This window comes from Impatiens glandulifera, chromosome 3, assembly GCF_907164915.1.
Source record: "Impatiens glandulifera chromosome 3, dImpGla2.1, whole genome shotgun sequence".
Taxonomy (NCBI): Eukaryota; Viridiplantae; Streptophyta; class Magnoliopsida; order Ericales; family Balsaminaceae; genus Impatiens; species Impatiens glandulifera.
The window spans coordinates 22,060,792-22,076,058 of record NC_061864.1 but is presented as its reverse complement, the minus strand read 5'-3'; the positions used below and the strand labels follow the sequence as shown (position 1 = coordinate 22,076,058).

General features: G+C 25.6%; 1 protein-coding gene across 1 annotated transcript; it reads left to right on the top strand.

Moving 5' to 3' along the window:
- The first annotated feature begins 1,311 nt into the window (after window positions 1-1,311).
- LOC124929991 lies at window positions 1,312-1,857 on the top strand. The gene has a single exon (XM_047470364.1). It carries the CDS (start codon window positions 1,312-1,314, stop codon window positions 1,855-1,857), a length of 546 nt encoding a protein of 181 aa, XP_047326320.1.
- The last annotated feature ends 13,410 nt before the right edge of the window (window positions 1,858-15,267 follow it).

Here is a 15,267-nt window from a genome sequence, read left to right as displayed (position 1 = left end):
GATCTGACTAAAATATCCATTTACTCTCACATATATATTCATATTAACCACAACTTTCGACCCGATAAACCAAACAAATTCAAATTAAGCATTATTATATATATATATAAATTAGTTAGCTAAAAAGTTGAACTAATATTGTTAGAAATGTCACACGTTAATCAAATTTGGTGTTGAATTTTAAATGAAAAACCTTATTAGCTTAGTTGGTTAAAGGGTTATACTTGTTTTGTTAGGTTGTAAATTCGAAATATACATATAATATTTTTAATTTTATTTTTTACCGTTTCAAGTTTATGGGCGATCAACCCACGATTCGACCCAAATATTCATTTACTCTCACATATATATCCAAATTAACCACACCCCTCGACCCGACAAAGCAAACAAATTCAAATTAAACATTATATATATTAACTTAGTTAGTTAAAAAGTTGAGCTTATATTGTTAGGAATGTGTATCAAATTTGGTGTTAAATTAAAAGTATAAAGTTTTATTAACTTAATTGGTTAAAGAATTATATTTTTTTTGTTAGGTTGCAAATTCTTTTAACCGTTTCAAGTTTATGGACGAGTCAACCCACAATCCGACCCAAATATCCCTTTACTCTCATATATATTCAAATTAACCACATCTCTCGACCCGTCAAACCAAACAAATTCAAATTAAATATTATTAAATATTTGAATAATTTTATTGGAGTTTCTTAATATTTAGTTTTAAATGTATAGATCAATTTTTATTATAAATACAATCTATAAATAATGATTGCTTTAAATAAAATAAATCTTATTATCTTTTTTTTAAACAAAATTTATAAAATAATAAATGAAACTCAATAATATAGTGGGTTTAGATGGTATGCTTCTTAATTGAAAATATCACAAATTGAATAAATATTTTACTAGGTCGCCCTTTAAATAAACACAATTGTTTTTCAACACAGCCCATCTCAAAGTGGAAGGAAATTTTGGAAAAATAATAAAAATAAAAATAAAAAGGGAAATACACCTGAACAAGTAAAGTTATATTTGTCAAAAGTTTAGTGGTCAAAATAATTAATCTTAAAAACGAGTCCACTCACCCCTCAAATCACCAATAATTCATTCTATCAATTCAATCCTAACCAAAATTAAAGTTAAGGAAACCTTCTTTTCTATCTCAAGCTATTCTATATATATACTTCTATCTATTTCCACCTTAAATATCCATCCTCATTCCAAATATAATAACAATCTTCTTTCCATAGATTTCAAAACCAAACTTCTATAAACACAAAGATCCCATCATAAAAAATGGAAGACACCAATATGGCCATAACCGTCAGCCGAAGGTTCATGAACACGCTCAAAACAATACTATTCGTTTTAAGGAAAGGAATATCAAAGGCAAAGGTTATAGGCCGCCGGGATCTAAACATATTGAAAAAACGTGGCAAAGTCATACAAAGCCTTCTATCGCTCCATAACCATATTCATCATCATAACATCCAACCACCAAAAATAGGTGAATTCATCAAGAGGAAGCAAACCGCTTCTCACCGAGGCTTCTTTACGTGTGTCCACTCCCCTGGTACCCATGAAGACGACTCTATAACCGCTGCAGAAGCGGTTAGAAATGCAATAATGGAAATGGAATCATCTGCAGAATCTTCACCCGATTTCTTTTGGAGCCCGATGGTTATGAGTGATTCACCTATGTTACCCGGGTTTGGCATGACGCCCATGGTGAAGCAGCTGAGAATAACTGATTCTCCATACCCAATGAATATGGATACGGGTGATCACAACCATGTGGATGAGGCGGCGGAGAAGTTCATTGCAAAATTTTACGAAGCGCTGCGAAAACAGAGTTGAGTGATGGATGTATTATAAGAAAATCAGTGTATAGTAACTAGGTTTGTTTTGGTTGGTAGTTAGAACCGGCCTTAGAACCTTGGAGTGAATAAAAAGAAAATCAGTGTATATGTTTATGTGAATGAGAATAATCATTTCCTCTAGAATTAAACAAGTTTCATTAAATGTGTTATTTTGAAATGTTAAATGTGTGCAGTGTGTTAATAAAATTGGGGGTGTATAAATTTGACAATGGTAAATTAACCCCAAATGCTTGAATAAATTTATTTATACATTATCAATTCAAAAAAAATATTTTGGATTCATTCTATTAGTATCTAACAAAAATCCGATTTAGTAAGGTAAATATTTCCATTTATACTATTCATAAATAAACAAATCAACCATAAACAAATCAACGGGTGTGGAGATTATTAATTCTTAAATAAATAAATTAAAAGATAAAAATGTGTTTATCCCATTATACCCGCCACTTAGCTAAACTAAAAGAGAGAAATATAGTTTTATCGAAATTTTTAATTGAATAATTATAAAGAAAATAAAACAATATCATGAAAATGAAAATATGGTTGAGAAATGCTTGAGTGAGTTAGACAACTCCATATATATATATATATATATATATATATATATATCAACTCATAAAAATATTGTCATGTTAGAGCAATTAAATCACATGATGAAGAGTGTTGATTAAATATATAATGGACACTAATTAATAATTAGAGAACTAATTAAAATTATTAACTATATTTCATAATATGAATGCTTATGCTTTCTGATTTTTTAAATGTCAAAACAAATTAAAGCAATTGATCCTCAATTTTCTTTTACATATCTTCATGCATTATTAGCATCTCACTTGTATGCACTGCCTTTATATTTATTTATTTTACAAATGGTGTGAATTCTCGAAAACAAACACTCGAGAACTCGAACATTAGTTCATTTGGTTGGAATTAAAGGAATGCAAAATAACAAATTTTATTACTAACAAAAGGCTTTATAAATAATCATTAAAGTATAGATTTTAAAAAAAATATCTTAAAATTTATTTTATAGTGTTGTTTCAACTTTCTTGGATGATTTTAATAAATTCTCGAATCCGACAGTTGTGAAGATAACTGTTTGATTGCGGCTCAAAATATTCTGATCCATAGCTTTTCTTTCGTGCTAGAATAAGTGACAAGTTTAAAGAGCAAAGTAAGAGGAGGTAAATCTGTAAATATATTATGTGAGGAGAAAATGAGGTTGATAAGGAGTTTGGATTACACGTGTGTGTCTTTAACTGAGTTTCCTTTATTTTGGTGTAGCTCCATAATTGAAAATGCTTTATTATGAATATTTATATTTTAGTTGAATAAAGAAATCACCTTTTTAACTGAAAGTTGAAGATATATAAAAGTAATGGAGGTAAATTATTGTTTTCATTCTTCTCTTTTTTTATAACTTTTATGTTTTATGACTTACCTTCCGTGTAGACATAGACATCACATATTAAAAATATTATGATTTTTTTTCTTTATCATGCTTAATTTATGCTTAATTTTTAAAGTGTTTGAATTGCCGGATGGAGAGCGGTGGTTAATTTTGAAAATATATGTGAAAGTAAATGGATACTTGGGTCGAATTGTGAGTTCCCACCCATAAACTTAAAACGGTTAAAAATAAAATTAAAAATGCTATAGGTATGTTTCGAACTTGCAACTTAACAAAAACAAATACAACAATTTAACCAACTAGGCTAATAACACTTTATATTTTAAATTCAACACCAAATTTGATAAACGCAAGACATTTTAACAATATAAGTTCAATTTTTTAATTAACTAATATATATATATATATATATATATATATAAAATTGCTTAATTTTTAAAGTATCCGGATTGCCGGGTTGAGAGAGATTTTGATTATTGATTTGTCAAGGGATAAGTGACTGGTAATAAATGATTGGTACTATTGAGATAGTTGAGTGTAAAAATGAGGTTGCGAGATTAGTAATATGAGATGTCTATTATGTAAGAAATAATAGTGTGCAAAAACGAGGTTAAGAGATTAGTAATATGAGATGTATTATGTAAGAAATGATAATTTTGGTTGACCGAGAAATGAGGATAAAATTAGTGAACTAATGAAAAAAAAGTTTAATGAATGTCTACTTATCAAATTAGTTATTTTGTGTCATATTTTTTTAATAATTAGATAAAAAATATTGATTTAAATTATAAAGTCACATTTTTAAGGTAATTTTTTTTCTTGATTTTTATAATTACTCGTACAAATGCACGACCTAAATACTAGTTTGATTAATGTTCTTGAGAGATTTTTGAAAATAGTGGATCATTCACATTTTTTTTTTCAAAATACCCTTTATATATGTTTTTATTAAATAAAAAAATAAGTTAAATGACATAATAATTAAGGGAATGCGTTTTGAATAAATTTAAATATAAGCATATCATGTCATTATACTTTATCAAGACATATATTCGACTTAATGATAGTTAAGAAATTGGGATTTTAAAATGATTAATCAGATTCAATTAACTCTAAAAATACTAACATAATAACAATTAAAAAAAATGATTAAAAAAACTCGTAAATATAAGTCTACAAGTAATATACTAATAAATAATAATTGTCATGTTTGGTAACTGCCCATTTCGGAGTTGGAGTTCTATTTGAGCAAAAAAAAATTAATTTTCTTAAAAACTATTGTTTTTAAAATATTTTATTGGGTATAGATTTTAGATTAAAAAATGTTTTGGAATATATATTATATGTATATAAATTAATTTTTTTTAATAATATTTGTTCGTTAAAATTCATTTTCTCATTAAAATAATTTAAGCAACAATATTAATTTTTAAGAGACTTACTAAGTTGTTTTAAATAATTTCAATTTAATCCAACATTATTTTAATTCATCTCTTATCAATCACACCAATAAATTAATTAAAATATTATAAATTTTATTTTAAAATTATTTTATCAATATATTTTAAGTTTTTACAAAAAAAAAAAAAAAAATTAATAATATAAAAATCCACTACTTATTTATTTCAAGCCTTTTAGGATGAGTATTACATTATAATTTAAAAAAGTTTATAATAGGTTAACTATAAAATATAAATAAGGGAATGTACCCAATTATTATGGGACAGTTTTGATAGTACATCATATTATCATATTGTATAGTTGTAAACATGATAATTTGACATATTTTAATTTATAATTTTAAAATAATATTTTGAATTTTAAAATTTAAAATAATCTAAATTATTGTGATAATTAAACTCTAAATAGAAAAATTAATTAAAAATTTAAAAATATTTTGATATTAAAATATTGTATTTATTTTACTCGAATTAAACTAAAAAAGGAGTTGAAATAAATTAATTATAATTTTAAACATAAGTTAGGCGTAATTTATAGGCTAAAATAATTAATTAAATACCCAAAATAAAATAAATGAACATAATTTTTATTATAGTGTCTAAAATATTTTTGTGTATTAATTTGGTAAAGAAATAAAAAGAGAGTTAAAACTTGGTTTCAAATAACCCTTTTATTAAAAATAAAACTGATAATCCAGTATAGCCGAAAATAAGGAAATCAGCTGCAACAGGATTTGTATCCATTGGATCAGCGCTGGATTTTCATCCAGCGCCCAAGAAGAAGCCATGCATCCGGTTGTAACCAAGGAAGCGTGCGCCCGAGTTCACACCGAATCAGCTAACGGGACGCTAACCCCGTTAGCCCAGACGCCCGAACGCCAGACGGAACACCTAGCGATGGACAGAACGCCAACAACACGTTCATTTAAACATAACGATGTCATTTTGTTCGTCTTTTCCAATGATACAGGGAGAACGCTGAAGGATCGCGCTCAACGCCGTTGATTCTTATAGAAGCCTTATCTTCGCCATCTTCCATCCTTATCCCTCCAAATTTCACCCATGTGCACGTATATCCCTCGCCTTCAATTCACCTAAGCTAAGAATTCAAACCCTACCCTAGAACTAGGCTGACAAAGACAAAACATAAATCAAAGGATAAGATTTCAGAAGTCAAATTTATATGAATTCGACTTCGAAACAGACTTAGATTGTGTATAAATACTCTCTAAGTGTTCTTCTTTCAATACATAGAACAAACTCCAACAATTACAATCTGCTCAAAGATTTCCATTAAAGATCAGACGACTGGTTTTTGAAGAAATCATTCCAGCGTTCCTAGATTCGATCTAGAGCTCTAGAAAGATTCATAAACATCATTGGAGTGTTCTCCAATCATTAGTAAGTTTCCAGACTTACTGTAGTTCAATTTGTGATATAAAATTAGAAATTTTCAAGTTCGATCGAGTTGATCTTATTTAGGGTTCAATTTCGTGCTTTCTATAGTCGAAATCAATCCCTAGATGATTTCCAAACTTTCTTTTGAAAGAGATTTCATCAATTCAACCTTAATCATAAAAATACATATTTGATTTGAAAATCTAGAAAATTTGAAATTAATTTTCTTGAGCTTTTAAGCTTTTCAAATGATATTACATACATCCCGATTATGTTTGATCGAACTGAAAATTTTGAAATAAAAAGTTTAAATTTCAGTTTTAAAATTTGTTACAGAGCTTGATTGATATTCTTGTTTTGGTCGTGTTCGATTATAAACATAATTTTGAAGCTATTGGAACAAGAATTAGTCCATGAGATGACCTAAATCAAAAGTTCCCAAATTTAGCCCTAGAATTCGTTTTGAAAAATTAATCGTTTAAGGGTTTGATTGATCGATTTTAGGATTAAGGGTTATGATTTCTACATCCAATGGAGTTGATAGCAACTTATAGATCATGTTTTCATGATCTGTATCAAAAGATACAAACCTACAAATTTCTGACCACATAAAGAACACTCAGTTCTCTTGGATCAAGTCTTATAGGACCAAGGACCGAGAGGTATGACCGAGAATCTTCGGTTCTGATCGAGACCAAGGACCAAGAAATTTGACCTAGGACCGAGACTAAGAACCAATGTTCTTGAGTTAGGACCGAACCCTAAGACCGGTGTTCTTGAGTTAGGACCGAGAAATCCGACCGAGGATATTTACCTTGGACCGAGAAATTTGACCTAGGACCGAGACTCCCAGGTCCTAGGACTGAGAGGTCCAACCTTAGGCCCGAACATCCCAAACCCATGACCGGTGAATTCAGCCAAGGTCTGAGAGCCATTAGCACACTGACCTAGGGACCCCGGTCCCCCGATCGAGAATCTTGAGCCCCGATCGAGAGCACCCTCGATCTAGACCGAGCCCATCCGGTCTCTAACCGATAAAAACGAACCTTAAGGCTTGTTTGGTTCTACTTTTCAAGATCCAAAGTTATTTTTGTAATTTTGGAACCTCAATCCATTTTCAAATAATCCTGAGAGGTTAGAAAATGATTTAAAAATATTTTCAGGATATTTCCTAAATAAATATTCTGTTTGGAATTTATTTTTAAATTCTAATACTTTTCTGATATTTTTCAGGTCTTGTATTCAATTTTATATAAACGCAATTGCATGTACGCTTCTAAATAATTTTGTACAATTATTTACGTAATCTAAATTCATTATTTTTAGGAACCCAAACTACTAATTAAAGGAAATGAATGTTATAATAAATATTTTGATAGCCACACTTTTAAAAAATAAAACCGTTTTCAACGGGCGCAGAGGACATAGCACGAAAGCCCTTTCCCGAACGTAACCAAATAACGAACTCCTTATGGAAACTCCGGTATAAAGTACGTTTATACACGTACATTTTACTGATTTTTCTAAAATCATTTGTCAACTCTATTTTCAAATAAATAATATTTTCTTAAATTAATTATGTTTAATTAATTTAAAACCGGATTTCAACTCAAGTTGTCATTTGGTTATAAAAAATCCCCAGATTATTAAAATTTGAATAAAATTAATTATTTTTACATGATTAATTTTAAATGCTGCCATGTACTGTCAAAATCTTTAAAAATGATATTTTATTTTAAAAAGTTGTTTGGCACGCAAACTAAGGTTGAAACCATCGAACCTCGAGCCACCTCGGTTCCCTTCTTGTATTGCCGTGTCCACGACACATGTTAAGCTATGGAATAAGAATTTCCGAGGGTTACAATAATATATTTCTTATACCTAAACCCATTGCTTTGACCATTTCTAACCCACACCCAAACTCATCCTTACATGAATTTTTCACTCCAACCCACACCCAAACTCATTCCAAAATGAGTTTTGCATCATCTTTCCTATCTAAAAAAACCCAAATTTGGGTTTACATTATTTAAAAACTCAAAAAAATATTGAATTAAAATTTAGTCCTCAACTATTAGTAGTATATGTAACTATTAGTAGTATATGTGTATTATATATATATATATATATTTAGTATTTTATATAATTTATTTATTTGTTTTTATCATATATTTGTTTTTATTAATATTGTTTTTTTTCTCGTGCAGTATAATTTGTGTTTTTTAATAATATTTAATTTAATTGTTTTAATTAATAATGTTTGTTTTATTAATTTTCCATACTCATGTAGTGTAATTTGTATTTTTATGTGTATTAATTATTAATTTAAAATGAATTTTATCATAATTTTTTTTAATTGAATGAAAAAATATTAGGGTTCAATTTGTAAAATTGATAAATATATAGTTAGTATTAAAAAAGTTAAAAAGTTGATTTAAAAAAGAATAATTGAGAATATTTTTTTGAGTTTAAAAATAAATTTTTAGGTTGAAGATTAATTACTGTTTGATGTGATTTGTGACTGTTATTATATTTTAGTTTGAAAATGAATTTTTGGGTTAAAGATGATTATACTGAAAAAAAAATTGTAATTATTAGCTTTAACTATAATTTGATTTGGGATGTCCCTTTCACTTTTTTTTAGGGGCCAACTTGACCATTTTAATTAGCTTTGATTTGTTCTATGGTTTGAAAACATTGGATTCGTAACTTCTTTTATCCAAGGCTAATTAATTTGTGTTTTTTTTTTCTTTCTATCTTTTAATAAAGGTGTTAACCCAAGTATTTATCAAAAATTTTAATTACTTTTGCATTGTTTTAAACTGACTAACTGAATATTAATGATTAGAGTACCAGTATAATCCTTTCAGTCATAACTTTTATTTCAACTATTATTTAAATCGAACTTATAACACGTGGTCTTATAAATTTGTTAAGCTATCTTAATGAGTAAAATTTTGAAATATAAATACAATATCTCAATAAGTTTAAGTCAACATAAAAACATATAAAAATAAAGAGACAAGAAAATTGATAACATATTTACCGTAGAAGGTATAACCTTTACTGTCATAATTTTTATTTTAACTTGAGACGTTCTAAATGTAAATATAAGGCTAGTATAACTTTTACCGTTATGACTTACATTTCAATTTAAGCCGTTTTAAATGTAAATCGAACTTGTAACATGTGGTCTCTTATAAATTTGTTAAACTATCTTAATTACTATAATTTTGAAGTATAAACATGTATCTCAACAAGTTTAAGTAAACATATATATATAACAAATAAAGAGACAAGAAAATTGATAACATGTTTACCCCTTAAGAGGGCGATAATGTCTTTGACCGAAGTAGACATAAAACTATTATGAATATTTGTCAGATCATTGTAATGACATTGTGAATCAAGCAAAAACCAGTTAGAATAATTAAAAGATTTTTTTTTTCTAAATGAATATTATTACAAAAATTTAAGGTGTAAAACACTTTCCAATTTTTGATGGTATAAAGATACCTTCCTTAGTAGAGTCATGGAACTCCCAAAATGTTATAATGCACACTGGAAATCAAAATTTATTGACGGACTCCCAAGCCTATTTGTTTAAAGATTCAGAAGAAATCTCAAAATAAATCATACATATGAAAACTATACATATGGTACATTAATAGATACATGTTTCAAGAAAGATTAACCTTATGTAATGACATTAAGTTAAGCCAACAAATTAAAAGACATAGTTTAAATGAAAGAAAACAATTATGTCAATTTTGCCGACAATTCGATCAAGATAACCCGACATCTAGCAAAGATAGAAGGTCAAAATACAATATATTTCATAAATATAGAAAATCCTCCTAGATACATTTAGAAATGAAAAATCAAAGGAGGAATGAAAAATCTTGAACAAGATAAAAAAATGTCAAAAGTAATAAGAAATGTCACAACTGTGGAAAATTTAGACACATATCAAAATAATGTTGGACAAATAAATAAATTAATAATCTTGAAATCCTAGAAGATACAAAACGATTAATTATTCAAACTCTTCAAAACTCAGAATCTGAAGAATTCGACTTAGATTCAACAAGTAGTAATTCTGGATTAGATGTTCTAAATAATGAGAACATTTCTGAATTAAGCTCAGAAGACTCCGAATGTGAGCCATGCCAATTGGGACTAAAATGTCCCTAGGAAAGAATTTAATAAAATTTACCAAAATCAAAATATAAAAAAATCTGAATTATATAGAATCATATCTCAATTCTCAGATATGACAATTAATGTTTTAACCTCTAATCCTTCTTTTAAATTACTAAAAACAATTAGGGATCAAGAACTAAGAATACATATCATAGATCAGTTCAATACTGAAGAAGGAACTTCATCCTCTAGAGGAGAAGAACCAGACATGCCCAAATCTGCTGTGTAATAAGTGAGGCAATTGCCTCAGGCCCAAATATTTTTGGGGCACCAAAATTTTCAAAAAAATAAAATTATAATGATATATTCATGGACTTATTTTTTAAAAGCCCATAAATAATAATTGATAACCTATCAATTATAAGCCCTAACTTAATTTTATCCAAAAAATAAAAATAAAAAAACACTATCTTACTTGGAGAAAAGAATCGCACAATTCTCATTTATCAACAAATCAAGGAAAAAAATAAATAAGAACAAACAATTTGGAAAAAGAAAAGAAAACACTTCCCCCAAACCTCAAGCCCGTCGTTGATCCTCCAGCATGCCGGAATCAGAGCAGAAAACTCGGTCGTCTCCTTCCCCGAGCTCTTGGGCCTTTTTCGCTCATTCCAACCTTGTTTCTCAGCATTGCGCCACTGCCCACTAAAGTTCTTCCTCCGATTTCGGTGAGATTTTGGTTCGATTTACTTGATTATTTTTTGTTGTTGAGGAGTTGTCTGGTGGAATGATGGAGTCACAATCTGTATCTTGCATTATTACATAGCGGAAGTGCAACATTGTGGTTAATCATAAATTCATAGAATGCTGGTTAATCTATAAATTTTTAATGCATACCAGACTTCAAAAATACGAGATGTTTTAATTGATTTGGCCAACACTTCTTATAACTCAAAAATAAAGAGTGAAGCTGAGAGCTTGGCATCATTTGAACTTGAGAATTTTGAATTCCTAATCCGAATGATAATTTGGTACAAGTTATTATATGAGATTAACATTGTTAGTAAGTTTCTCCAATTAGAAAAATGGATATTGATGTTGCTATCGGACAGTTAAAGGGGCTTATTTTTTTCTCCAAGAGTTTAGAGAATCTGGATTTGATCAAGCCTTGGTTGAAGCCGAACATATTGCAAGTGAAATGAGAATTGAACCTAGTTTTCGAGAAAAATGCATCATTCGGAGAAAGAGACAATTTGATGATATCAACAGTGAAGAGGTAACTCAATCTCTTAAAGAATCTTTTTGAGTTAATTACTTCTTATTTATAATTGATCAAGCTCTTTCTTCACTTCAAACTCGGTTTGAGCAATTTCAAAAGTACAAATAAACCTTTGGGTTTTTATTTAGTTTGGAGAAGTTGAAGTCTATTGATGATGATGGTCTCTTGAGCTCATGTGTCAATCTTCAAAATTCTTTAACACATGATGGACACTCCGATGTTGATGGATCAGATTTATTTCTAGAAGTAAAGTTGTTAAGACATTCATTACTCGGAGAAGCAAAAAGAGCGATTGATGTGCTGAATTATTTGAAAACAATGGATAGTTGTTATCCAAATTCCTATATCGCATATCGTGTTTTGCTGACTATACCAGTTACTGTTGCATCTGCAGAAAGAAGTTTTTCCAAATTGAAGTTGATTAAAACTTATATTCGATCAACTATGTCGCAAGAAAGACTAAATGAGATATCTATGTTATCTATCGAGAAAAAATTAATGAAAAAGTTGATTATGCAAACTTGATCAATACTTTCACTTCAAAAAATGCGAGACGAGTAATATTCAAGTGACTATGTACTAGTTCGGAACATGAATTTTATATTTTGTTTGGATTTTTTAGTATTTACTTATAACATATTGTTTTGATAATATTTTATTTGTAGAATTAATGTTACAAATACTATTATATTTAAATCGATAAAAAATATATATATGAATATTATGCTTTTAGGGCACCATGTTTTGTGCTCGCCTCAAACCTCGAAATCTCAGATCCGACACTGTTCTCATCTTTATTTAAACACTAATATATATATAGTTTTAAAAACTTACATCTGAGGTAAAACAAAAAGAACTAGAACCATCCTAGGTATAACACAATTTTATTTAAATTTGATAACTTTTCCTACTCATCATAACATTCCATTAAAAGTGATATTTACTATAATCTCAATTCTCATTTGTTTTTATTTCTCAAGACAAACATGCATTATTCAATTCATTTTACAAATGGCTAAAGCCATGAAGAAGATTATCCTTATCGGTGCTTACTGCAAGAGCAAAGAAAACCTTACACAGAATTTACTAATTACATAAAATCAAGGGGATATGATCTTCATGATGTTCAAACATATGACCAGGTACATGCTACATAAAAAACTTCTTTTCTAGCTAGACACATGGATCTTGTTTTATGTAATTTATTTATTTGTTGAATTATTTAGAGATAAATGACTAAAATATTATTTTGTTGGTAATTTGGTAATTGGTTGATGGAATAATCATGCATTGTTTTATTTGATTAAATTGAAATCATCATTCCTTTCTTGAAAGAAGGCCTTATGACTTACTTTGAGTTTTGGGACAAATACATATGTTTTGTTGAAAGATGTTGCTTCTTGAAAAAAAGTTTTAAAACTGCACATCATGTTTTTCTCTTTCATTAAAAATATTAAAATTAATATATATTAATAATAAAAAACAATAAACTTTTATTTGTTTTTTTATTAAAATATATTTAAATTATTTGTATAATATATTATTTAAAACTTATTAAATATCACATTTAATCATAATAAATAAAATTAATAAAAATATAAAAATAATAATTAGTTTTAAAACTAAAGTCTATAAAATAGAAAAGGTAATATATAAACAAACATTTTGTATCATAAATTTATTACAAAATAAATTTTCACTACTACTTATTAAGACAACTTCTAGTATATTTGAAAATTTCATTTAAACATTTTAAAAAAAAATTAAAATATATCTTAATTATATATATATATATATATATAAATATATATTAAAATTTAATAATTAAATATATTATTTTTATATACAGTAAAAAATAATTTCAAACATTTTTTAAATAAATAGTGTTATTATATTTTATAATATTGTTTAGTTATAATATAATCATAAAATTATGTTTATTTAAATGAATCTATAATTATAAATTTTGTAGTAATTAATATTAATATTATTATTAGAAGATAATAAAATTTTCTATATTTAATAAAACTTATAATTATATAAAAAAATATTATAATAATATTAAATCTATTAAATATAAATTTAGAATTTAAAATTTAAGTTATTTGAAAAATCTATTATTTAATATATATATATATATATTATAATTAATTTTTATATATTATTTAAAACTTTTTAAATATACATTTAATAATAATAAATAAAATAAATAGAAATGTTAAAATCTTAATAATAATAAATAAAATAAATAGAAATATTAAAATAAATATATATTAATAATAAATAATAAAATTTATTAGTTTTTTTTATTAAATAAATAATTAAATATATATTATTTATATGTATAATATATGTATAATATCATTTAAAATTTATTAAATGTGATATTTAATATTAATAAATAAAATACAATTAATAGAAATATTAAATCAATATATTAATATTAAATAATATTATTTTTTAATAGTTTTTATTAAATAAATATTAAAATATATTTATTTTTTTTGTATGATGTTTAGTTAAAACTAATTAAATATATTATTTAATAATAATAATATATAATAAATAATATTAATATAAATATCAAACTAAATATACATTATTAATAAAAAAGAATAAATTTTATTAGTTTTTTAATTAAATAAATATTAAAATATATTTTATTTAAATATATAATATTTATTATTAAAATTTTATATATTTACAAATTTAAAATTATTTAAATTTATTAAAATAAGAATAAAGTATTCTTTTTCAATATTTCCATAAACAAATAAACCTAATACAAAATTATATAAAAGGATTATATTTATAATAATAAGTAAAACAAATAATATATTAAAATAAATATATATTAATAATAAAAATTACTAAAATTTTATTAGTTGTTTTATTAAATAAATAATTCAATGTATTTAATTTATTTGTATAATATATTATTTAAAAATGTTTAAATATAATATTTAATACTAATATATATGGGTAATAAATAATATTAAACTTTTATAATTTTTTATTAAATAAATATTATTTAAAACTAATAGAAATATTAAAATCAATATATATTAATAATAATAAAAAATAAACATTTATTAAATTAATATTAATATATATATATTTTATTTATATTATATATTATATATTATTTAAATTTAATAAATATGATATTTAATAATAATATAGAACTATAAATAAAATAAAAAAAAAATGTAAAATTACATATATTAATAATAATATTAATATATTAATATTTCTTAAAAACAGAAGCTTAACTAAAAACTAAAAATATTCTCATATTCTTAAAATGAGCCGAGTAATACTGGTTCTGGATTATAAATCTAAATAATGATTCCGAAACCTAGAAAAAGGATAGGTGCAATGTATAAATATCTAAATTTGAAATTTTTCCATACTTTTCAGAACTAACTATGGTTGTAGCAGTCAAAACTTTTTATCCATTTTTTTATGATATTATGATATCATGGCTATTTCTTTACAAATAAAAATTGAGATTTTTTCATACTTTTCAGAACTATTGTGTATCAGTCAAAATTTTTTATCCATTTTTTTATGATATTATGATATCAGAGCTATTTCTTCACAAAAATTTGTGTAAGACACAAATGAAAACATTTTTTTTATAAATTAAATCATATTCTGAAATATATTTAATATACTTTATAATCAATC